The 27,380-nt window shown below is 26.6% G+C and overlaps 1 protein-coding gene across 2 annotated transcripts; it reads right to left on the bottom strand.

Moving 5' to 3' along the window:
- Positions 1–393: 393 nt before the first annotated feature.
- On the bottom strand, positions 394–26,031 carry LOC126903116 (chymotrypsin-like elastase family member 3B). 2 transcript variants are annotated; one of them, XM_050681113.1, is made up of 6 exons: positions 25,796–26,031; positions 16,715–16,824; positions 9,280–9,386; positions 1,552–1,697; positions 1,195–1,481; positions 394–1,125 (listed from the first exon to the last, which is right to left on the bottom strand). In XM_050681113.1, exons 1-6 carry the CDS (start codon positions 25,863–25,865, stop codon positions 919–921), a joined length of 927 nt encoding a protein of 308 aa, XP_050537070.1. In that variant the 5' UTR covers positions 25,866–26,031; the 3' UTR covers positions 394–918. The 2 variants fall into 2 exon arrangements, with proteins under 2 accessions (XP_050537070.1, XP_050537071.1); XM_050681114.1 differs by lacking the exon at positions 25,796–26,031 and adding an exon at positions 22,011–22,089.
- Positions 26,032–27,380: the final 1,349 nt, after the last annotated feature.

Consider the following 27,380-nt stretch of genomic DNA (forward strand, 5'->3'; position numbering starts at 1 on the left):
CTCTATTTGTGTGTGCTACTACCAGTCTATAATATTACTAATTTTTTTGTAACATGTTGTTATATAAATCATAAATTTAAAAAAAAAATGATTCTTAGTTTCACCTGAATTTAAAGATGGATTTTTACAATTATAATCAAATTTTATAATACGCTCAATTGAGTAAATCTTTTTAACAACTTTTTTTTATTGGTTTTTTTAGATATACAATCATTAAAATTAATTAAATTCTGAATATTTCCATTGTAGAATCTTTTTAAATACCAAAAGTTATTTAGAAATGATTAGTATGATTTTTATTTTAGTGATCTATTACGATAAAAATGTAAAAAAAATCAAACTTTTCTGTTAAATGTACTGTAAACGGTAATTATAAAATTCCATGATTGCATATTAATCTTAACAATTTCATTATTTTCTATTTAATAATGTCAATTTCAAACTTGCAAGTTGAGCTAAAAGTTATGGCAATAAATTCATTTTTTTTATAATGAAACACTATCTACAGATTTGCATCGAAGCGTTTCTTATGATAGTGATATTAATCACTGTCGGGTATCATCTATACTAGTCCCAACCGTGCCACGTCCCAACTGTCCCGCGGCCTACTGTGCTACCATTTTTTTAAAATGCAACTATACAAAATATCGATTATTAAATTTTGACTCGTGTTTTAATTTGACATATTAATAATAACCTAGAGCTTTACTAATAAATTAGAATTATTGTGATAAGTGATATGCTTTGTTTTTTTTCTTAATGTTTTTAGTGAGCGATACATTCTATAATTATGAATAAGGGATTACACAAGATGAAAAGTACTTCATTAATTAGTCCAAATTATTTTCTCATATTATAGAGATGATTATAGATTATCCATACAAACTTTACTAAAGATAACTTTTGGTTTTTATTATTTTATAATGAATAAAAGTTTTTTCCATTAATTTTTTTTTGTTCTTCATATTTATTTATTTGTTCAATGATCCATATTAAATGATATGATAGTTTAGTATAAACATCAGGAAATCCTGGCCTAGAACATCCTGATCCAAAAGAAATCAAACCAGCTAAATACCACCTTCCATCTGGTCCTGAACATTGTAGTGGGCCTCCAGAATCTCCCTAAATAATTTTATATATTATAATAAAAATTATATGGTACTTTATCATTTATATTAGACATACACTTACCACACATGGCCTACCTCCATTAGTGTCCAAATTACCAGCACACAAATGTCCATCTGTGATAGGAACTGCTGGTTCATATTTGTCTTTGCAAATAGATGCATTATGTACTGAGACTTTAATCTGGCGCAGTTTTCCCGATAATGGACCATTCTCTTTTACTTTTCCCCAGCCTGTTGTTATACAAACGTTTGGAATAAATGTCGCAGCTTTGTTAGCCAACGGTGATAAGCATAAATATCGCACAAAAGTGTTAGAAACGTTTGTAGACCTAGATAATTTCATTAATGCTACAAAATAATTTATCAATTTATATTAGATTACGTGTTTAAATATATTATAGTACTGCATTTAGTTTACCTATATCATTTTGATAATTATTAAACATGTGATGAACAATAATTTTTTCAATTGAAATGCGTTCCTCAGTCCATTCTTCAACATCTCTATTCCAATCACCTAAAACAGCAGTCCATAGAGCTGCTAAAGGTAGATTGAATTTTTCACTACAAAATACTCATTAAAATTAATATTATGGATTTATAAATCACATTGAATATATTTTTAAAAATAAAATGCCCCTAAAAATATACATACTTTAGTAGTGCACAGAGTGATGCATTTATTAATAAAAAAAATAAAAATAGTAATAAGAATATTTTTGGTTTCTTTTAAATGCATTTTCTCGACTTATCATTCATAAAATTTTTTTTATTTTGATCCATTATAATTATAAGGGTGTCAACTTTATTTTGTCAAACGACAACTTACACTATTAATTAGTTCATTTAATACTTAATGATCTAATAAAAAAAACGACTGGTCAATAACAACTATTGGATCATGTAGTATTACGCTACAGCTTTATTGCCGTTTCACATTTACAAAAAAGTCCGTTGGGCAGCCCTGCAGATAAATATTAAATTCATAAATTCAAAGTAGAACTTTTTCAACTTAAATTTTGAAAGTGTTCCGGAAGGTCTGACACTTTTATATATATCTTAAATTAAAGTTAATGTAATCTACTTTATTATGCGAAAAAAAAATTTCGGACTTTATTTTATCTTCACGGTGAAAATGGCTACCAAATGCTAATATTATGTGAAAATTCTCGATTTTATTTTTTACATTTTTAACTTTATAATGCTATGACATATTTAAAAGTGAATGGATCAACATTATTTTTTTATAAGAAATAATATTTTTTAATAATCCCTTTTTCATTCGACATACTTTATCTTAATTAGGATATTAATAATGAACTAGCAGATCATGTAGCTATTGGAATAATCCACCAATTTTTTAAAATTAAACACTATCTAAAGATTTGCATCGAAGCGTTTTTTTTTTGAGAGTGATTTTAATCACTGTCAGATATCATTATACTTGATCCATCTATGCCACGTCACCACTGTGCCGCGACCCCCCTGTGCTGGGTTTTTTTAACATTATGATGCTATAACTTTTTAAAAAATGCATGAATCAATTCTATTCTTTAACAATAAATACCTTATAAATACCTCTTCAAAGAAAAATTTGATATCTGAACTTATATGTTATATTATTTCATTTATATTTTATATAACTTTTGGAAAAATGTATGGATCAATATTATTATTTTTTTATAGTAAATTTTTATATACCCCTTTTATCTGACACACTTTTTTTGTAAATCGGATCACATCCCTTTATACAAGGGGGGTCAAAACTTTTAACATGCGTATTGTTACTAAGATATTTTCAATTTAATTTTTGAAAGTATTCCGGAAATACCGACACTTTTATATATATCTTAAATTAAAGCTTATGTAATATACTTTAATTTGAAAAAAAAATTGACCTCTGGATTTGTCTTCATAGTAAAAATGACTACCGTATTCAAAAATTTACTATTTTTGTGTTCAAATTCTGGGTTTTGTATTTTATTTTATTTTAAAATACCTGACAAGGGGAGTACAGATTTTCATAAATATTATATAAATTAAAATTAATATAGCATAGAAAGTTAAACTTATTTAAATTTGTTTACTTCTTTTAAGTTGAGAAAAATAATTTTGAGATTTGAACTAACTTAAATAGCTAATTTTTTCAGCCAACGTTAGCGACGTACGGTTGCCAAGTCAGTTAAACTTGTGTTTTACACGCTTGAGGTACAAGATTCCAACTCGCGTATAATAATGAATTGTTTGCATTTTTTCTTAATTCTTTTTAAGTTAAAATAAATTTTCAACTGCTTTGATTTTTATCTCATTTATATTCAATAACTTCAATAAAGATCCAGGATCCCATCACTTTAGTCGCCCCTTGCAAGAAGAAATTTCTTATTCGTATTAAAATTATTTTACTATATTTTGATTTTAGCTTCGATGCATAGCTGAGAAGGAATTTTTTTGTGACTATCATTTATTTTCTCTGCTATAACTTGACCTATGTTTTTCAACGATACGTCAAATGATTACAATTAGTTACCCTCAAAAATTGGAAAAAAAAATTCTAATTTATCAATGAAACCGTTACTTATTCCATATTCTCCATATAGACAATTAAAATCATTCATTTCTAATGTTTTCAAAGTATTTATTGACGAATCAAGTTTGATATGATAATTTAATATGATAGGTTTCAAATACAAAATTAAATCATTTTACTTTGTAATTTAATAATTTTTTTACTCTATTTGTGTGTGCTACTACTAGACTATAATAATTCAAATTTTTTGGTAACGTGTTGCTATATACATTATTTCTAAAAAAAATGATTGTTAGTTTCTCCTGAATTAATAATGGATTTTTACAATTATAATCAAAATTTATAGTACGCTATTGAATAGATCTTTTTAACTTTTTTAGCTTCGATGCGAAACTGAGAAGGTATTAATTTTACTACGATGTGTTTTTTTTTATTGGTTATTTTAGTAAATCATTAAAATTAATTCAGTTCATATTTCAATTGTAGAATATTTTTAAACCCCAAAAGTTACTAGGAAATGATAACTATTATTTGTATTTAAGTTATCTATTACGATATAAATGCAAAAAATAATAAAGATTACCTAATTATTTGACTAATTTAATTGTAATTTATGTAATTCAAACAAATTTTCATTTGCCCCAGGCTTATAACATTATCAACTATACTTTAATTTTCATTTACCCATACACAATATACTATTTGGGACAAATGAAAATTTGTAGGTATCGAATATATGAAATAATATAATGATAGCTGTAACAGAACAATTTCATTTGCCCAATATGTTTGTTCAATATAACACTTGCTGTTGGAAATAGTTATTTTCATTTACCCCAGAAGTATGGGGCAAATGTAAATTTTTTATGAAATTTTATATTATTTTTTTCTTTTAAAATAAAATAACTATTTTAACGTTTGATTGAAATGTTAGACACATATTGTATATAGTTAAATAGTTTTTATCTAAACCAAAATTAAAAAACATTATTACTGCATGAATCTAATAAAAGTTGTAAAACATGTAAATTTCATTTCCATTTACCCCACTTGACCCTAATTAGTAATAATATAAAAAATTAGAAGTGATAGAAAAAATGTAATTGAAGATTTGAAAACAACGCGAAAAGTTGATTTAGAGAAGTATATTTTTACTTCTGATGAAAGTTCCTTGTAGTAGAGTGCATTTATTTGTAGTAACAGACAGTTTTATTTGAAAATATTGTATCAAGCCCTTTAAATTTTTTTACACGGAAAAGTAAAGCAAAATATAACTTCTTTATTATTTTTATAATTTCTCCGTATAAATTACTATATTAAATTATTGAATATCAATTTCATACTAAATTTAATAATTATAATTAGTATTTATTCATATATTATATTTTAAAATCAGAGAAATACTAATCAGGATATAGTTAAAGAAATAAGAGTTGATTATGCTTTTGGAATAATCCATCAATTTCTCTAAATGAAACACTATCTACAGACTTGTATCGAAGTGTTTTTTTTGATAGTGATTTTAATCACTGTCATTGTACTTGATCCAACTATGCCACGTCACCACTGTGTTGCTACCCCCCTGTGGTGGGTTTTTATTTTTGTGTCTGAAGCCACTTTTTCTCATTTTTAGATAGTGATTTTAATCACTGTCAGATATCATCTATACTTGTCCCATCTATGCCTCATCCGCACTGTGCCTCGACTCCACTGTGCTACCGTTTTTTTTTTGTACTTAAAACTGCCATAACTTTTTCAAATATTAACAAATAAAAATAATATTTTTTTATATCAAAACCTTAGGTAATTTCCTTTTGTTTGATATCATTTTTTTTGAAAATCTAACACTTATTCTGCTTATAGGGGGGGATTTAATTTAGCAATTTATTTACAAAAACTAATTTTTTCAATTTAACTTTTGAAAATGTTCCGGAAATACTGCGTCATTTAAACATATGTCATATTAAAGATTATGTCATGTACTATAAAATTAAAAAAAAAAATTATCCTGACGACCTATCTTCTATATGCAAATGGCTACCGTATTATAAAATTTGCTATTTTTGTATTAAAATTCTGGGTTTTGTGTTTTATTTTATTTTTAATTATCTTATAAGGGAAATATACTGACTTTCATGAATATTATATAATTTAATTCACATAGAATAAAGGTCATAAGACATAAGACTTTTTTCAAAGTCAAAAAGTAACTTTTAAATTTGACTTAAATAGCTTTAATAGCTTATTTTATCATGCGTCGAAAAAGACAAACTACTTTAATGATTAATGTACTGTAAATAGTAATTATAAAATTTCCTGATTGCATATTAATCTTAACAATTTCATTTTTTCTATTTAATAATGTCAAATAAAAAAATTATATTGATATATACATATTTCAAAAAGCTATAGCAATATAAAGTAAAAAAACTCAGCACAGTGGGGTCAAATATCATAATAATTATATCAAATAAAAATAATTAATAATATAATATTGGTAACATTTTATTTATTTATTTTTAATGCTTTATATGCCCATTAAGGACCATAGCGGCCTCCCCCAAAGGAAAACGTTTCTAAACCATTAATATACGAGACAGGTGGTTAGTTCGTCGCCGGAGAGAGAGATGGCAACTCCAATTACCAAATTGATCTCTCGTTCGGCAAATGAAGCCGCCCGTGACCGAGTTTCGGATCCGAGGCAGTGCGCATCAAGTACTACCGCGTTACTGACTTGGCTACACTGGCCCTCAGACAGTTATTATTATTATAAAATAATATTAGTAAAATAATTATTTAAAATGTTATAACATTTTTATGGGAAACGTTATTATTTTTATAATTTTTCCATATAAATTACAATATTGAATTATTTATTATGAGTTTCATTTTAAATTTCATCACTATAATTTGCGTTAATAAAAATATTAAACTTATAATCAATAAACTACTAATCAGGATATAATTAAAAATATCAAAAATGATGTTGCTTTTTGAATAGTAAAACTAAATTAGTATTTAATCAGCTTAGATAACAAAAACCCAGCACAGTGGGTTTGCGACACAGTGGAGACGAATGACACACCATGAAGATAAAATAAAGTCATTAATTTTTTTTTCCATAATAAAGTATATTACATAAGCTTTAAATTAAGGTATATATAAAAGTGTCAGTCTTTCCGGAACATTTTCAGAAGTTAAGTTGAAAAAGTTAATTTTTTGTGAAAAAGTTACCATTTTGAAACCCTTTCTATGAGCAGGTAAAGGTTCAAATTTATAAAAAAAATACAAATGGGACATCAGTATCTAAAAAACAGTTTGGATTGATGCCTGTTAAGTCAACAATGGAGCCATTATTTTGTGTGAGGCAACTAATAGAAAAGTTTAGGGAAAAAAAGAAAAAGCTTTGTATGGTATTTATAGATTTAGAGTAAGCGTATGATAAAGTACTGAGAGAGGTTTTAAAGTGAGCATTAATGAGAAAAAGAGTCCTGAAAAGGTACATTAATATAATAGAGGATATGTATGACACTTGTACTAGGGTAAAAAGTGTGGGAGGAATAACGGAAGGTTTTCGGGTAAGAGTAGGAGTGCATCAGGGTTCTGCTTTAAGCCCTTACTTATTTTCTATAGTGAAGGATGAAATTACTGGAGAAATACAAGGTGAGGTGCCGTGGTGATGTTGTTTTCTGACGATATAGTGTTAATAGGAGAAAATAGGGAAAAAATTAATCAAAGGCTAGAGGTGTGAAGATCAGTTCTCGAAGAAAAGTGTAAAAGAATAAGTAGGAATATGACTGAGTCTATAAAGTACGAGTTTGATAAATGAGAACACAAGGTAAGTAAAATAAGAAAATCGGTGACAATAGGCGAGGACGTGACAGGAGAGGTGGAAAGTTTTAATTATTTAGGATCAGTTGTGCAAAAGAGCAGTGGTATTAACGAGGATGTAAGACGTATGATTAAGTGCAGGTGGTTGAAGTGGAGAGAAATGTTTAGTGTGTTATGTGATAAAAGAATTCTAATGAGGCTGAAAGGTAAGTTCTATAAGACTGTAGTGAGACTAGCTTTGCAGCATGGTTCAGAGTGTTGGGCGGTTGATAAAAAAGTAGAGCAGAGAATGAGTGTTGCATAGATGAGAATACTTAGATGGATGAGTGGAGTGACTAGAGAAGATAGGATAAGAAATGAGCATATAAGAGGTAGTATAGGCGTAGCGTCAATCGTGGATAAGATGAGAGATAATAGACTTAGATAGTTTGGTTATGTAATGAGAAGAGAAGAATCGGAAGCTGTAAGAATAGTTGTAGAAATGAATGTTGAAGGAGGAAGAGGTAGAGGAAGACTAAAAAAGAGAAGGAGGGATGCTATTGAATGTGATATGAGGACAGCTGATGTGGGGGATCGTGTTAAATGGAAGTTTAGAATAAGTAAGGCCGACCCCAAGTAGTTGGGATTAAGGCGAGGAAGAAGAAGAAGAAGATCGTAGAAGGATGAAAAATTGAAAGTAATATGAATTTTTTTTATTCTTAATCATGACAAATTAAAAAAAAATCTTGCCAAGACAACTAAATTTTGTAATTAACAAATTAAAAATAGGGGTTAATCTTAAAAGGGTAATAATTTAGTGTTGTATGTATTTTTGAATGCTATATCATAAAAAAAAAAAAACATTTTGTCTAAAAAAAATTAAGTAGTGGATCACTCCTAAGATTAGGGGTATGAAAAATAGATGTTGACCAATTCTCAGACCTACTCCAAATGCACACGAAATTTCATGAAATTCGGCCAAGCCATTCCAAAGGAGTTTGGCAACAAACACTGCGATACGAGTATTATATATATATATATTAAATATGTAATTTTTTTGGCGATTTACCCTATTTACGGAGAACGAGGGAAATTTTTTCAATTTTTGAGGGTAATGCCTTTAACTATATTTGATTTGTGATTTTTTGATGTAAGTTGAAAGAAATCGATTCGGTGAAAAATGAGAAAAAGTGGCTACAGACACAAAAAAACATCATAGTAAAATTAATAGTTTTTCAGCTTCGCATCGAAGCTAAGAAACCTTGTGAATAAATAAATCAATAAATATCCTGTTAATTTTGAAAAGACATTAGGAAATGAATGTATTCATTTACATTGTCAATTCGAAGATTCCCTAGCAAATTCGGAAGATAAAAAAATGTCTATTGTATTGCATCCAGGGAGTTTTTGAGATATTTACCCAAATGTGCATATTTCTCTACGTATTTTTTTTTATTATTCCAGTAACAAATTAGATAAAATATTTTTCAACTTTAAAAAACCTATTTACGTGAAAATATGGACTAAGATAAACTTAATGCTTGAAATTGATTATGATAACATTAATCAATGTTTTTGTCTAGACTAAAGCTATGAACAATGAATTTTCAAATTTATTAGTAATATATATTTAGTTTATTAGTGATATTTAAAAATTATATTAAAATAATTTTATTGGATCAAAATTAATGAAACTAATTTCATCAAAATTGGTGGCCCAACCAACTAACTTAAGGCGACAGCAAGGTTTAATATGACACTAACTACAAGCATTATAGCAATTAAAAAAAAAAAAAATTGATTCCTTACTTTTTAATACAGTGAGCAGCTGTTAAAACCCATGTTGGTCGAATCAAAACTCCAGCGCACCAATGACCAACGAATCCGAATATTGGATGAAGCAATTGTAATGAAACCTTAACATTAATTTATATTATGCAGTTGTCGTAATACACTCGTCACTATCACAATAGTAAACTACTCTGTTTGTGTCCACAATAATGGTTTTTCATTTAAGACTATTAACACTTTTATTTATAAATTATATTCATATGCTTAAAATAACATGATTGTTTTTAAATAAATAACTTAGATAAATATTTAACAAACGCATACTGCCGTTTAATTATATATTATACACGATTCAGTCATGAGTCAATTATTGGTCACCTTTAAAAAACACTCTATAGGACAATTATAAATTATACTTGTCAGCTCTTTTTACTCTTAACTTAATAAAAAAACACAATGTATTAACCCTAGTCTAGAATGTAAAAACAAACTACATTAACGTTGTATAAAAATGATTTGTATATTAATTTATATATTTTATGATGACTTGTCAATAAAATAGCAACATTGCGAGAATGACACAATGATGATTGTTGGGGGAAAAAAAATATACTATAAAGGACAGAGTAATCCTTCTCAGTCGGGGCTGAATGTTGAAGGATTGAGAGAGTCTGTCTCTAAATATTCATTGAGCTGTTCGAACCTCGCTCTCGACATCGATACGCAAAGTTCGTAGTCATCATTGTGAAATTCTTGCTTGTTAATTTATGAACTAAACATTTGAGTTCGTGTTATTTTATTATAACCTGATATTGTCAAAAGTTATTATTAAAACAAGGAAAATCTTCAGGTAAGAATTCAAATCATTAAGAGTCAGTACATATATTATCTTATAATTCAATTATTTAGAATTAATAATCTGAGTATAGAACGATAAAGCAATAGATCAAATAATTATATTAATCTTTAAACTTCAATTAATTATAATTAACTAGTTCGCACCTTATACATAATCACATTACATGGTATTCGTGAGATGGCCACCGCCTCTTCTTTGCCTCAGTGTATTATTACAGGTACTTACTAGTTGAATCATTTACAATATCTTTATAAGAAGAACCTTAATTATTACATTTTATATCTACTTGTCTTTATTGTTCTAAGCCCTCGGACTCTACAACCCTGATAGAACCACCTCGTTACTCACCAATTGACCAAATCCCCAAATATCCAACATTGGTTAATAAACACCCTAACATCTTTTTTTTAGTTATTTTTGTATTATTACACAGTATATGTGATGTTATTTAGAAAAACCCAGACCAGTGGGGTCGCGGCATAGTGGGGACGTTGCATAGTTGGGTCCAGTATAGATTTAATTTGACAGTAATTAAAATCACTGTGATAAAAAATGCTTCGATGCAAATCTGTAGATAGTGTTTAATTCTAAAAAATGGATGGATAATAAACAATGGACAAAAGCAACATCAACTTCTATTTCCTTAATTATACCCAGATTAGTAATTCTTTTAATTATATATTATATAACTTTTAAAATTAATTATTTTCAAATTATTATTGATTTTGATTTTTAATAAGTTAAAAGTTTATTATTTATTACCATAACTTTTAGCTCAACTTGCAAGTTTGAAATTGACATTATTAAATAGAAAATAATGAAATTGTTAAGATTAATATGCAATCAGGGAATTTTATAATTACCGTTTACAGTACATTTAACAGAAAAGTTTGATTTTTTTTACATTTTTATCGTAATAGATCACTAAAATAAAAATCATACTAATCATTTCTCAATAACTTTTGGTGTTTAAAAAGATTCTACAATGGAAATATTCAGAATTTAATTAATTTTAATGATTGTATATCTAAAAAAACCAATAAAAAAAAGTTGTTAAAAAGATTTACTCAATTGAGCGTATTATAAAATTTGATTATAATTGTAAAAATCCATCTTTAGTTTTTTTTTTATACAATGTTTCAAGTTTTGAACGTCCCCTATATAAGGGGAAATTGTCCAATTTTAATAAAAAGTATGTCAAATGAAAGATGTACTTATAATGTATTAAAAAAAAAAAAAAAAATTTGTGCTGATACATACATTATTTGAAAAGTTATAGCATTTTTAAGTTGAAAATTAAAAATCGAAAATAGAAAATTTTAAAACAAATATAGCGTTTTTTTTTAGGGTTGGAGGAAACTTTTAAAGTAGGAGTATAACTATAGAGAGATACTTTTTTTCCATAGTAAAGTATATTACATTAGCTATAATTTAAGATATATATAAAAGTATCAGTAAAATCATCTAAGGAATGTTTCCCTTTTAGGGTAATGAAAATAACTATTTATCAACACGTGTTTCAAACCAGTCCCCTATAATTCATTAACTACGGCTACGGCAGGGTTTCTATCACAATTAACCAATCACAAATAATTATCCAACATCTTAGGAATTTCAATAGAGATCACTGGCTTACTTCATCCGGCGTATAAAAATCCATTTTTTTCTCGTAAAAAGAGACTACGACGAGGATGACGACGACTGCTCTCGTAGCTCTGCTCTCGTTCTCTCAATATTCTCTTACATGGAATCTGCGTCAGTAATAAGTAAATATTTTGTACCTGTGACTTAGTTTTTTTTTTATATACAGAGTGGCTCACCACTCACTGACAAGTTAAATAACTTTTGATCCAGTTAATATTTTTAGCTGATTTTTTTTTTAAATATTAGTTAGACGTTAGGTCTATAGCTATATCTCAATAATTAATTTTTTTACATTTTATTAAAAATATTAATTATTTTAAAATTTTAAATAAAAAGTAAAAAAAAAATCTAAGATAGCTATTTTGTAGAGTAGAATTTAAGAAAAATTTTAGTAAAAAAATATCTTATTAATATTCAGTAGTAAATATTCTGTAGCGTTTTGAAGTTTGTGAAAATTTGAATTTTCATGTACTATTTTACGGTATTAAACATTGAAATACGTATTGAGAAAAGGACAGAAGAAAACGCTATCTTTTCATGATTACTGTGTATACATATGATGATAGTGTGTATACATTACAAACTTGGCATAAATACCATGATAAGAAATTAGATAAGGCAATTATTACTTATCACTCTCATTCAAAAGTATATTGAAAAGATAGCGTTTTCTTCTGTCCTTTTCTCAATACGTATTTCAATGTTTAATACCGTAAAATAGTACATGAAAATTCAAATTTTCACAAACTTCAAAACGCTACAGAATATTTACTACTGAATATTAATAAGATATTTTTTTACTAAAATTTTTCTTAAATTCTACTCTACAAAATAGCTATCTTAGATTTTTTTTTTACTTTTTATTTAAAATTTTAAAATAATTAATATTTTTAATAAAATGTAAAAAAATTAATTATTGAGATATAGCTATAGACCTAACGTCTAACTAATATTTAAAAAAAAAATCAGCTAAAAATATTAACTGGATCAAAAGTTATTTAACTTGTCAGTGAGTGGTGGGCCACTCTGTATATCATCCTATGTGGTGAACATTGTCTTAGATGATTTATTAATATTTTACCCAGGAACAAGTTTTTATTTATTTTTATTATCACCTAATGTTCTTACGACAAATAAATATAATCTCTATTTTTTATGTAAAAGTTTTAAATATTATTGTGCCCTTCATTTTGGACAGCCTTAAATGTGCCGAAATGAGTGAAGAAGCGTAATTTTATTTATTTAAACTTAGTTTGTAATATATAAGTTTTAAATATTATTGTGCCCTTCATTTCTGGACAGCCTTAAATGTGCTGAACTTAATGATGAAGCATAATTTGTGATTAGAATTAATTAGTTTTAGTAGTAGTACTTTATGCCTGTGTACCCGCCAGCCTTAAGGGACTATGCCAAATTATCTCTCGATAAAGTGTAGGCAGTTGAGGTACAGAGTAGTACTAAACTTATAAGAAGAGTATTATTGAAGTGCGCTATATCCGTCGATAAGCCAGTTCTAGAGCTAGTAGTTCGGGTAGAGTTTATTATAAAATATATAGTCCGTAAGATAGGAAACTACATCGTGGAAATATTCTCTGCGTGTGTACCCGCCAGCCATAAAGGACTATGCCAAATTACCTCTCGGTAAAGTGTAGGCAGTTGTCGTAAAGGATAGTAAAAGGTTTATTGAAATAGTATTTAAAATATATTAACGAGGTTAACTGTGTCCGCGTCAGCCAAGGCTTTACGCTGAGAAACGCTGGGCACCACAGTCTTGTTAATTATATTTTGAATATAGATAGATATATACTTGTAATTATATTTTGACAAGTTCAGAGTAAATTTTAAGAATATCGATATCGACTATAGGGAATTAATCGAAAATATTATTAGTAAAAACCCAGCACAGGGGGGTCGCGGCACAGTGGTGACGATGCAAATCTTTAGATAGTGTTTAATTTTAAAAAATTGATGGATAATTACAAAAGCTACATGATCTGCTAGTTCATTATTAATATCCTAATTAAGATAAAGTATGTCAAATGAAAAAGGGATTATTAAAAAATATTATTTCTCATAAAAAAATAATGTTGATCCATACACTTTTCAATATGTCATAGCATTATAAAGTTAAAAACCTAGCACAGGGGGGTCGCGGCACAGTGGTGACGTGGTATAGTTGGATCAAGTATAATGATATCTGACAGTGATTAAAATCACTATCATAAAAAACGCTTCGATGCAAATCTTTAGATAGTGTTTAATTTTAAAAAATTGGTGGATTATTCCAAAAGCTACATGATCTGCTAGTTCCTTATTAATATCCTGATTAAGATAAAGTATGTCGAATAAAAAAGGGATATAAATATTATTTCTCATAAAAAAATTATGTTGATCCATACACTTTTCATTAAGTTATATCATTATAAAGTTAAAAATGTAAAAAATAAAATCGAGAATTTTCACACAATAATAGCATTCGGTAGCTATTTTCACCGTGAAGACAAAATAAAGTCCGAATTTTTTTTTTCGCATAATAAAGTATATTACATTAGCTTTAATTAAAAATATATATAAAAGTGTCAGACTTTCCAGAACACTTTCAAAATTTAAGTTGAAAAAGTAAATTTTTTGTGAAAAAGTTGTCATTTTCCCCCCTAAAGGTAGGTAAAAAGTCAGATTTATAAAAAAAATATACCAAATTATAGGTAAAGTCATCATGCATCTATAAAAAAAAAAATTATATTAATATGTTCATGTTTGAAAAAGTTACGGCACATTTAAATAAAGAAAATTGAAAAAATTTCGAAAATTAGCGATTTTTAAATTTGTAATTTTTTTGGAGGTTTCCCCCATTTACGGGGAACGAGGGAATTTTTTTCAATTTTTAAGGGTAATGTCTTTGACTAGATACGATTTGTGATCTTTTGACGTATCATTGAAAGAAATCGGTTCGGTGAGAGCTGAGAAAAAGTGGTAACAGATACAAAAAAAAAAACACATCTTAGTAAAACCAATCGCATCGAAGCTAATATAAAAAAGAATTTTTTTACAAAAATAGTATTTTTTTTTTAACTTTGATGTCTGTTTTCACCATGAAGATAAAATAAACACCGAAATTTTTTTTTACCATAATAAAGTATATTACAATCATATCAAATGAAAGAAAAATATCTAAGGTTTTAGTATAATAATAAATTATGTTGATTTGTTCATTTTTGAAAAAGTTACGGCAGTGTTTAGAAAAAAAAATTTCGAAAATTAGCAATTTTTAAATTCGTAATTTTTTTGGAGATTTCTCCCATTCACGGGAAACGAGGGATTTTTTTCAATTTTTGAGGGTAATGTCTTCGACTAGATACGATTTGTGATCTTTTGACGTATCATTGAAAGAAATCGGTTCGGTGAGAGCTGAAAAAAAGTGGTAACAGATACAAAAAAAATAAATAAATAAATAAACACATCTTAGTAAAACCAATACTTTCTCAGCTTCGCATCGAAGCTAAAACATAGTATAATATAAAAATAATTTAAAGAAGATAAAAAAGGGTAACAAATTATAATAGACGCAGGTCCCATTTTAGAGAACCCTTTTTCTAAATCTATTATACACAGAGAGACTAATTAATCGAAATAATCGCAAGACAGTATAAACGACTGTTAACACTGAAGGAAGAAATCACTATAAAACCAACTCAGTCAACTACAAAAGGAAATAAAGTTAAGTGCGAATATTTATTTGAATGCCTTACTTCTAAAAAATCACGTAATAAAAAAGAATAGGAATAAGGGAGGTAGGGATATTTTACTATTTAATAAATAAATTTAGTTCAACCCCGATATACTACTTCATGTTTACCTTCTTTACCCCCTTTATCTTTTTATCGTTCTTTGTTTATTACAGCTAATATCTGACACTGATTAAAATCACTAACATAAGAAATGTTTGGAAGAAAATCTATAGATAGTTTTTAATTTTTTAAAGGAATTTTATAATTATTCCAAAAGTAACATCAACCATTTAAAAAAAAATAACAATAATACAGTATTAATGATACAATATGAGGTTCTAATATACAGGGTGGCCCACCACTCACTGACAACTTAAATAACTTTTGATCCAGTTAATATTTTTAGCTGATTTTTTTTTTTAAATAATAGTTATACGTTAGGTCTATAGCTATATCTCAATAATTAATTTTTTTACATTTTATTAAAAATATTAATTATTTTTAAATTTTAAATAAAATGTAAAAAAAAAATCTAAGATAGCTATTTTGTAGAGTAGAATTTAAGAAAAATTTTAGTAAAAAAATATCTTATTAATATTCAGTAGTAAATATTCTGTAGCGTTTTGAAGTTTGTGAAAATTTGAATTTTCATGTATTATTTTACGGTATTAAACATTGAAATACGTATTGAGAAAAGGACAGAAGAAAACGCTATCTTTTCAATATACTTTTGAATGAGAGTGATAAGTAATAATTGCCTTATCTAATTTCTTATCATGGTATTAATGCCAAGTTTGTAATGTATACACACTATCATCATATGTATACACAGTAATCATGAAAAGATAGCGTTTTCTTCTGTCCTTTTCTCAATACGTATTTCAATGTTTAATACCGTAAAATAGTACATGAAAATTCAAATTTTTACAAACTTCAAAACGCTACAGAATATGTACTACTGAATATTAATAAGATATTTTTTTACTAAAATTTATTATTTAAAAAAAAAAATCAACTAAAAATATTAATTGGATCAAAAGTTATTTAAGTTGTCAGTGAGTGGTGGGCCACCCTGTATATTTGTAAGAGTCTCATTTTTAATTATTACTAGGCATAATAAATCTTTATATTTATGTTATTTATACTTATAATAAAATATCATAAATAGACTAATTTCGTGTCAGTTGAATAACTTTATTTGAACTGTTATTAAGCAACTTACTTGCCATGGCCATGCACCTTTAAGTGTTTCGTTTCCATTGATTAACCTTGATTTTGATTCGTTAAACCTAGGTTGTCGATGATTTAATCCTCCATCATTTATACCACATTCTGTAAAGACAATTACTGATTAGCATTAAGATATTGATAAAAAGCAATTGATGATTTTTAAAGTTTTATAATCTGATTAAAGCTAACAACCTTTTGAGTTATAAATAGTTAATGGTTAAGTATAATTTTATTCTAAGAGTGTTCAGTAACTAAACAGGTCAATTGTTACAAACAATGAAAATAATAGAAACCTGTTTCCTGATAACTATACAGAGTGATTGGCTAACTATGTCTCACGTAATATTTTAAAAAATACAAGTGTTATTAAAAAAATTTTTTTTAATCATTATGGATCTTTGATGAACTGTTTTACAAGAAAATATAAATTTTTATCATTATCCCTTATACTTAGAACTTGTATCAAGTTCAGATATTCAAATAGCAACCCTATTTTTTTTACACCAATAGATTTAGTTTAATAAAAAAAAATATTTTATTTTATTTAATATTAAGCGTTCCAAGGATCTCTAGTTACCTAGTTTGTCAAAGTAAATCGGGATCGATACCTAAAATAATAATGTGACCATAATGGAAAAACTATTGCAATTTTTCTTCAAATTTCGTAAATTATAAAGTAGCAATCTTGTTTATAATTCATAATTTTTAGCTTCGATGCGAAGCTAAGAAGGTATTAATTTTACTATGATGTGTTTATTTTTTATTTTTATTTTGTGTCTGTGACTACTTTTTCTCAGCTCTCACTGGACCAATTTCTTTCAAAAATACGTCAAAAGATCACAAGTCGTATCTAGTTGAAGACATTACCCTTAAAATTTGAAAAAAATTACATCGTTCTCTGTAAATAGAAGAAATCTCCAAAAAAATTACAAATTTAAAATCGGTAAATTTTGTCATTTTTTTCACTTTTTTTTCTTAAAACTTCCATAACTTTTTCAAAAATAAACAAATCAACATAATTTATTTTTATACTAAAACCTTAGANAATAATTTTTTTTTAAACTAAAACCTTAGATATTTTCCTTTCATTTGATATAATATTATTCTTTCATTTGATATCATATTTTTGAAAATCTAACACTTAAAATAGCAACTTTTTTACAAAAACTAACTTTTTCAACTTAATTTTTGAAAATGTTCCGGAAATACTGCGTCCTTTAAACATATATCAAATTAAAGCTTATTTTATGTACTACAAAATGAAAAAAAAAATTTGTCCCGACACTTTATCTTCTGCATGTAAACGGCTGCCGTAGTTAAAATAACGCTATTTTTGTGTTAAAATTTTCGATTTTAAATTTTCAACTTAAAAATGATATAACTTTTCGAAAAATGTAATTATCAGTACAAATTTTTTTTTCTAAATACATTATAAGTACATCTTTCATTTGACATCCTTTTTATTAAAATTGGACAATTTCCCCATATATAGGGGTCGTTCAAAACTTGAAACATTGTATAAAAAAGGCTTGTAACTCAATAAGTACGTGTCATAAAATTGTTATCGACTAATAAAATATTTTTGCTAATAAAATTCTAAAAATTAGCAATTTCGAAATGTTAAAAACCCAGCACAGTGGGGTCGCGGCATAGTGGGGATGTTGCATAGTTGGGTCCAGTATAGATTTAATCTGACAGTGATTAAAATCACTATCATAAGAAACGCTTTGATGCAAATCGAAGTTCAGATATCAAATTTTTCTTTGAAGAGGCATTTATAAGGTATTTATTGTTAAAGAATAGAAATGATTCATGCATTTTTTAAAAAGTTATAGCATCATAATGTTAAAAAAACCCAGCACAGGGGGGTCGCGGCACAGTGGTGACGTGGCATAGATGGATCAAGTATAATGATATCTGACAGTGATTAAAATCACTCTCAAAAAAAAAACGCTTCGATGCAAATCTTTAGATAGTGTTTACTTCTAAGAAATTGGTGGATAATTACAAAAGCTACATTATCTGCTAGTTTCTTATTAATACCCTGATTAAGATAAAGTATGTCGAATGAAAAAGGGATTATTAAAAAATATTATTTCTCATAAAAAAATTGTGTTGATTCGTACACTTTTCAATGAGTTATAGCATTATAAAGTTAAAAATGTAACCAACCCAACCCAACATCAACTCCTAATTCCTTAATTATATCCAGATTAGTAATTATTTTAATTATATATTATATAATTAAAATAATTAATTATTTTCAAATTATTATTGATTTTTAATATGTTAAAAGTAATCATTTTGAACCTACTTCTTTTTGTTCTTTAAAGTGAAAGTTTTAATAAAAAAAAAATGAATTTATTACCATAACTTTTAACTCAACTTGCAAGTTTGAAATAAATATTATTAAATAGAAAAAAATGAAATTGGTAGATTATTTCAAAAACAACAATAACACTTATTCCCTTAATTTTACCCCGATTTATAACTATAATATATGAATACATAATAATTACAGTAATTAAATTGAGTATGAAAGTGGTATTCAATAATATAATATTGTAATTTTTACGGAGATATTATAAAAATAAAAAGGAGTTGTATATTCATATACTTTTAATGCGTATACAAATTTAAAGGAATTTATGCAATACTTTTTAATAAAAAAATTTTGTTACTAATGAATAAATACACTAAACAAAAGGAACTTTCATCAGAAAAAAAATATAAAATAAACTTTTCGCGATGTTTTTAAATGTGCAATTAAACTTTTTTTTCAATTACAAAAGTAAAATTATTTACTTTTGTAGTTGAATACTTTTATCATATCAAATCTAATTCGACAATAAATACTTTAAGAATATTAAAAATGAATGATTTTAATTGTTTGTATGGAAAAAGCTGGTTAAGCTACTTTTTATATGAATAAGGAATATTTTTTTGATTTTTAAGAGTAATAACTTAAACTGATCATTAACTTGAATCATTTGACGTATCGTTGAAAAAAGTAGGTCTAGTGAGGGTTGGCAAAATAAATCGTAGCCACAAAAAGAACCACATAGTAAAATAATATTAACATGAATATAAATTTCTTCTCACGAGGGGAGACTATAACATAAATTTTATTCTAACTCAAAAAAAATGCAAAATATTAGAAGCCACGGACGGATTTGAACCTCGTACCCTAAGCGTGAAAGGTTTAGGTTTTACCCATTAGGCAACTGTTCGTTGCTTTTGTTGCATGATAAAATTGGCTAACTTAAATTTAAAAATTACTTTTTCGACTTTAAAAAAGTAAAAAAATTTTAATATGTTNATTACTTTTTCGACTTTAAAAAAGTAAAAAATGTTAATAAGTATAATATCATATGTCTTATGAACTTTATTCTATGTCAATGAAATTATATAATATTCATGAAAGTCAGTTTATTCCCCTAATAAAATATTTTAAAATAAAATAAAATACAAAACCCAGAATTTTAATAAAAAAATAGCATATTTTTAAATACGGTAGCCTTTTGCGCATAGAAGATAGGTCGTCGGGTCAAATTTTTTTTTTCATTTTATAGTACATAAAATAAGCTTTAATTTGATATATGTTTAAAGGACGTAGCATTTCCGGAACATTTTTAAAAATTTTTAAAAAAAAGTTATATTTTTTATACAATGTTTCAAAGTTTGAACCCCCCCTATATAAGGGGAAATTGTCTAATTTTAATAAAAAGTATGTCAAATGGAAGATGTACTTATAATGTATTTAGAAAAAAAAAANAGACACAAAAAAAAAAAAAATAAATATATAAATAAATAAACACATCATGGTAAAATTAATACCTTCTCAGCTTCGCATCGAAGCTAAAATAGAACTTTTTCAACTTAACTTTTGAAAGTGTTCCGGAAATATTGCATCCTTTAAATATATATCAAATTAAACCTTATTTTATGTATTATAAAATGAAAAAAAAAAATTTGTCCTGACTCCTTATCTTCTATTTACAAATGGTTGTCAAAATTTAAAAAAAAATGTAATATTTGAGATAAAAATCACCATCTATAAGGATGTTTTTTGTACTTAAAACTGCCATAACTTTTTCAAATATTAACAAATCAAAATAATATTTTTTTATATTGACCTTAGGTAATTTCCTTTTGTTTGATATCATTTTTTTTTACAATAATTGTAATGTTTAAATTACAATATTAAATTATTGAATATCAATTTCATACTAAATTTAATAATTATAATTAGTATTTATTCATTTAAAAATCAAAGAACTACTAATTAAGATATAATCAAAGAAATAAGAGTTGATGTTGCTTTTGGAATAATCCACCAATTTCTCTAAATGAAACACTATCTACAGATTTGCATCGAAGCGTTTCTTATGATAGTGATTTTAATCACTGTCAAATATCATCTATACTTGTCCTATCTATGTCTTGTCTACACTATGCCTTGACCCCACTGTGCTACCGTTTTTTTTTGCTAAACATTTTTTTTTTATAACAAAAAATATATATATAAATAATATGGGGTTGCCATTTGAAAGTCTGAAATTGATACAAGTTCTAAATACAAGGGATGATGATAGAAATTTAATTTTTCTTATGAAACAGCTTATTAATGGACTATAATGAATAAAAAAAAATTTGTTTATAACATTTGTATTTTAAAGACATTACGTGGGACATAGTTAGCCAATCATTCTATGAATGTTAAATTTGAGTTAACATATACTCCTTGCTATTTTTTATTATTTGACTTTTTTTCTCCCTGTCGTGAGTTAATAGGTTCTTGGATGCAATCAGGGTAGGCTTGGTAAAAATCTCAATAGTTTTTCTACAATTATGGAAATTATAATGATGGGTGGGTCTGTCATACTTATTTTTTATCATGAGCATGATAGCATAACCCTTTAGCTTGTGAAAGTGTTACATTTACTGTGATATATTTTAGCTTCGATGCGAAATGAGAAGGTATTAATTTTAACATGATGTGTTTTCTTTTATGTCTCTTGCCACTTTTTCTCAGCTCTCAATGGATCGATTTTGATAAACAATATGTGAAAAGATCACAAATCGTATCTAGTTGAAGAAAATACCCTTAAAAATTAAAAAGTTTCACAGATTCCTCTTAAATGGGAAAAATTTAAAAAAAAATTACAATTTTTAAAATTGGTAAATTTTGTCATTTTTTTCACTTTTTTTTTTTAAACTACCATAACTTTTTCAAAAATTCACGAATTAACTTAATTTTTTTTTATACTAAAACCTTAGATATTTACCTTTCATTTGATATAACTTTTTTGAAAATCTAACACTTAACCTGCTCACTGGAGAGGATTTAAAGTAGCAACTTTTTTACAAAACCTAACTTTTTCAACTTAATTTTTGAAAATGTTCCGGAAATACTGCGTCCTTTAAACATATATCAATTTAAAAGCTTTATTAAATACTATAAGTTCAAAAAAAAAAATTTTTCCTAACACCTTTTTTTCTTTAGGCAAATGGCCGTCGAATTCAACGAAAAATGTAATTTTTATTTAATATTAAATATTTTATTACTTAAAATTGCCATAACTTTTTTTAAAAAATAAAAAATTTAAGTTATTTTTTTTTTTTATTGAAATCTTAGATATTTTTCTTTTATTTGATACAATTTTTTTGAAAATCTGACTCTAAACCTGCCTGCAGGAGGAATTCAAAAAATGAATTTTTGCACACAAGTTAAGCTTTTTCAATGTAATTTTTGAAAATATTCCAGAAATATTGACACTTTTATTTTATCTTAAATTAAAGATTATATTATATACTTTATTATGAAAAAAAAAAATAGAAATATAGATTTTCTTCTATGCGCAAATGGCTACCGTATTCAAAAATATGCTATTTTTCTATAAAATTCTCTTTTTTTTGTATTTTATTTTATTTTAAAATATCGTACAAGATAAATACACTGACTTTCATGAATATTATATAATTTAATTGACATAGAATAAAAATGAGAAGTTAAACTTATTTAAATTTTTTTACTTTTTTAAAGTCAAAAAAGTAACTTTTAAATTTGACTTAGCTTAAATAGCTAATTTAATACCTGACAAAAGCGACAGACAGTTGCCGAATAGGTCACTTACGGTTTGGGTGCCAGGTTTGAATCCGCCTGTGGCAGTGAATACTTCGTAAGTTTTTAAGTTAGAAAAAATGTTCAAATCATTTGATTTTTATCTCATTTAGATTCATCAACTTCAATAAATATCAAGAATCTCATCACTTTCGTCTCCCCTCATGAGAAGATATTTCTTATTCACATTAATATTATTTTACTATGTGTTTTTTTTTTTTGTGGCTACGATTTATTTTGCCAACCCGCACTTGACCTACTTTTTCAAAGATATGTAAATGATTGCAATGCGTGTTTAGTTAAAGAAATTAAACTCAAAAATTGAAAAAGTTCCCTCGTTCTCCGAAAATATTTTTCAATTTTTTTCTTCAAAATGTCATACTTTTTCAATTATGATTATATCAATACAATTTTTTTTTTTTTTTCATAATATCTTTATCTATAATTTGGTATATTTTTTTTCTAAATCTGACACTTAACCTGCTCCAGGGGAGATTTACTGTTTTACAAAAAATGAACTTTTTCAACTTAACTTTTAAAAATGTTCCGGAAGGTCTGACTGTTGTATATATATCTTAAATTAAAGCTAATGTACTTTATTATGAGGAAAAAAAATTTGACCTCTGGACTTGTCTTCGTGGTGAAAATGGCTACCGAATGCTATTTTTGTGTGAAAATTCTCGATTTTATTTTTTACATTTTTAACTTTATAATGCTATAACTTACTGAAAAGTGTATGGATCGACACAAATTTTTTATAAGAAATAATATTCGGTTGACATCCTTTTTTTTAAAATAACACCATTTCCCTTTATATATTTATATATTATAAATATATATAGATTTATTAATGCCAGTCGGCTTTTTTGAAAAGATACAATAAACATACAGAATATAGTTTTAGTAACAGTGAAATGAATTGACAAATGTAACAATAATAATATGTGTGTCTCCATACAAAGCTAAAGATTATCGTTATATTCACGCATAAGCTTAATTAAGGGTGCATTTTTAGCAAAATTGGAGCTGCTTAAAGATAAATAAAATTGACACTGATATCTAGTATTACATGTATACTTCCAGTATATCTAGTATGTCATCTATACTTGTCTCAACTATGCCACATCATCACTGTTCCGAGACCCGCCTGTGCTGGTTTTTTTTTTAAATTTTAACTTTCCCAAAAGGAGGGATTCAAAATAGCAGCTTTTTCACAAATAGTCAATTTTTAAACTTAACTTTTGAAATTGTTCCGGAAATACTGTATCCTTTAAACATATACCAAATAAAAACTTATGTCATATACTATAAAATTAAAAAAAAAATTTGTCCCAACGACTTATTTTCTACGTGCAAATAGCTGCCGTAATTAAAAACCTGCCATTTTTGTGCTAAAATTTTCAATTTATATTTTCAACTTTAAATTACTATGACTATTAAGAAGGAAATATCAGATCATATAGCTTTTGGAATTATCCATCAATTTTTTAAAATAAACACTATCTAAAGATTTGCATCGAAGTGTTTTTTTTGATAGTGATTTTAATCACTGTTATTGTACTTGATCCAACTATGCCACGTCACCACTGTGTTGCTACCCCCCTGTGGTGGGTTTTTATTTTTGTGTCTGAAGCCACTTTTTCTCATTTTTCACTGAATCAATATCATTCAACAATACGTCAAAAGATCACAAATCGTACTTAGTCGAAGACTTAATCCTCAAAAATTTATTGATTATTCCAAATGTTACATTAAGTTCTATTATCTTAATTATATCCTCATTAGTAGTTCTTCGGTTTAAAAGTATAAATATTAATTATATTACTTTAATTTAGTATTAAATTGATATTCAATAATTTAATGTTTTATTTTAACGGAGAAGTTATGAAAATTTTAAATTAATTGTATATTTATTTATTTTCGACGTGTATAAAAATATAATAAGATTGATGCAATACTTTTCAAAAAAGAATGTTTTTTTTATGAATAAATACACTGGACAACAAGGAACTTTCATCAGAATCAAAAAAATACTTTTTTAAATCTTCATAAAATATTCTATTTATTATAATTATACAGGATGTTCAGTAAGTCAGGAAACGGGTTTCTATTGTTCTCATTGTTTGTAACAATGAGAACAATAGAAATCCGTTTCCTGACTTACTGAACACCCTGTATTTGTTTGAATTTCTAAAATGCCACAAATTGACTAAAATAATTTTGACAGTTGGTATTCTGACCACATGCCCCAAGTGTGAAAGACTTTAGAATTACCAATTCGTCAATCGCATTTATTAAAAGATAAAAAGGACAATTTAAGGTAGTTCAAAAATTCTCAGTTGTTTTTCTTAACTTAGTTTTCCAGACAACCCAGACTTCCCCTAATAAAATAACTACTGGCCATTAGCTACATTAAATATGTTTAATTCATGTAAAAATCAACTTTTATTGGCATTTTGTAAAATAATACTATTATTATGTTATTTAAAGTAGTAAAACGGTATGTTAAGTGTATAAGGTGCTTTTGTATATCTAAAATCTATAATAGTCCATACTAAATTAATATAAAGGATCGTAGTCTACGTGAATTAATATTTATAATAGTGTAACGGCATTAATATTAGTCATAATGGCGAAATAATAGCCCACGAGAAAATATTTAGTTAACGTCTCAAACAAATGAGATAGAGAAAGTAAAAATAATAGAATTTTAAATTATATCTTTGTCGCCTATTTGAAATGTAATATAATTGTTATTATAATAGATTAAAGAATTATAAAATATAATATTAGCTAAAGTTAGTAGTAATCAAAAATACATTTAAACTTATTGATACAAAAGTCACGAACATCATGAACTTACTTTTTGATGGAAAATAATGTGTGTTGAAATATACTGTAAAAAATTTAAAATCGTGATGTGTTCACAATATTATAGATAACACTCACCTTCGCCTAAAGGTAAACACATAATGGCAGATGCTACCAAGTACAAATACAGCGTCACCACGTGCAACATATGATGAATTTGGCTTCTAGTGTACTAATAAGATATCAACCATCAAGTCCTACTAGAAGATGAATACTGGCAAACAAGACCTTAGAAAAAAAAACGCTCTCTCTTTCATCGTTTACTTTCGCCTTTTCCAAAGTGAGCTCTAAATATTAAGTACTATTATCTTTAGAAAATGTCTATCCAGATAGTTTATTATCCCCTCTATCTTTATAAAACTTTCAAGTTTTAATTATGATTTATTTCGAATCACACATTTGTTTAAATACATTGGTAAAATATTATTATATAATATTATTTAAAATGATAATAATGCGTGTAATGCAATAAAAATATTAACAATAACTACAATAAAAAATCAATCTGAATTTAACTTTATTGTAAAATTGGAAAGATATTAATTAAACTAAGATGTCTTTTTTTCTATATCTGTCCCCATTATTACTCAGCTTCTATTAGATCAACATTGATTAAAAATACATCATCAAAGATCACAAATTGTATATAGTTAAGAACAGTGGCGGATCGTGTGTGCTGGTAATTGAGATGTGGCTTTAAATATAATACTACTAGTGATAAGTATAAAAAATTATCAAATTAAATGTAATAAAATAAAACACAATACATATATTATTATTTTAAAGGTCGCGGTAGATAATAAAAATGAAAATAATAATAATAGCGATTATACTATTATAGCGTCAATAAAGTCGAGCGTACACACGTAGTTAATTCTAAAAATTCATTATCCAATATAGTAATATACTAATATTTTACCGTCCAAACACTGCTCGTATGTACATGCGCCACCCGTATATATTCCTAATATTTGAGGCAATTTTTATGTTCGTACACGACAAATGTATTATAACTATTTTACTATTTAAATTTTTGCATTTTTAATAAAAATGTAGAATTAAGAATATACGATTAATTTTCTTCTTTTAATTAATTTTAGTAGGGAGTACGATTGTCGGCGAGCCGCCAGTAGTTAAAGATATTACCAACATAAAATAATTAAAAACGTTTTCATTATTCCTTTTAAATTGAGGAAATGCTCCAAAAATATTACAATTATGTAAATTTTGATAATTTTTAACTTATTTTTTTTAACTGGCATACCTTTGTACAAAATTAACAAATAAAAACAATAAAACAGTGGGGCTTGACACAGTGTGACGTGGCATAGTTGGGACAAGTATAGATGATGTTTGACAGTGATTATAATCTCTATCATAAAAAACGCTTCGATGCAAATCTATGTTTCGTACGAAGCAGCTAGACGGCTAATTGTGCATCGCACTAGAATGCCATTTCATCTTAAGCCTGTTTAAATCGCTATTATTGAAGCGGGAGAGGGGTCATCTGGAAGGATGACGGCTGAATAGATGAAACTGTTGATAGAGATGAGTGGACTGTATGAGATCTTTTGGTAATGGTGTTGAACATTTGAGCATTACGAGTCAGCGTGTAGATGCAAGCATGTAATTGCACATGAAAAGAGACGGAAGTAAAACGACT

Source organism: Daktulosphaira vitifoliae, unplaced genomic scaffold (assembly GCF_025091365.1).
Source record: "Daktulosphaira vitifoliae isolate Bord-2020 unplaced genomic scaffold, ASM2509136v1 Scaffold_3, whole genome shotgun sequence".
Lineage (NCBI taxonomy): Eukaryota > Metazoa > Arthropoda > Insecta > Hemiptera > Phylloxeridae > Daktulosphaira > Daktulosphaira vitifoliae.

Bases quoted from the DNA above. Each gene is read 5' to 3' on its own strand.
- LOC126903116 (XM_050681113.1), bottom strand. From the start codon at position 25,865: ATGTTGCACGTGGTGACGCTGTATTTGTACTTGGTAGCATCTGCCATT. The intron at 9,387-16,714 runs GTAAGTTGCTTA...ATTAATGTTAAG, and splicing joins AAGGTGCATGGCCATGGCAA to GTTTCATTACAATTGCTTCA. The intron at 1,482-1,551 runs GTAAACTAAATG...ATTATTTTGTAG, and splicing joins TAATTATCAAAATGATATAG to CATTAATGAAATTATCTAGG.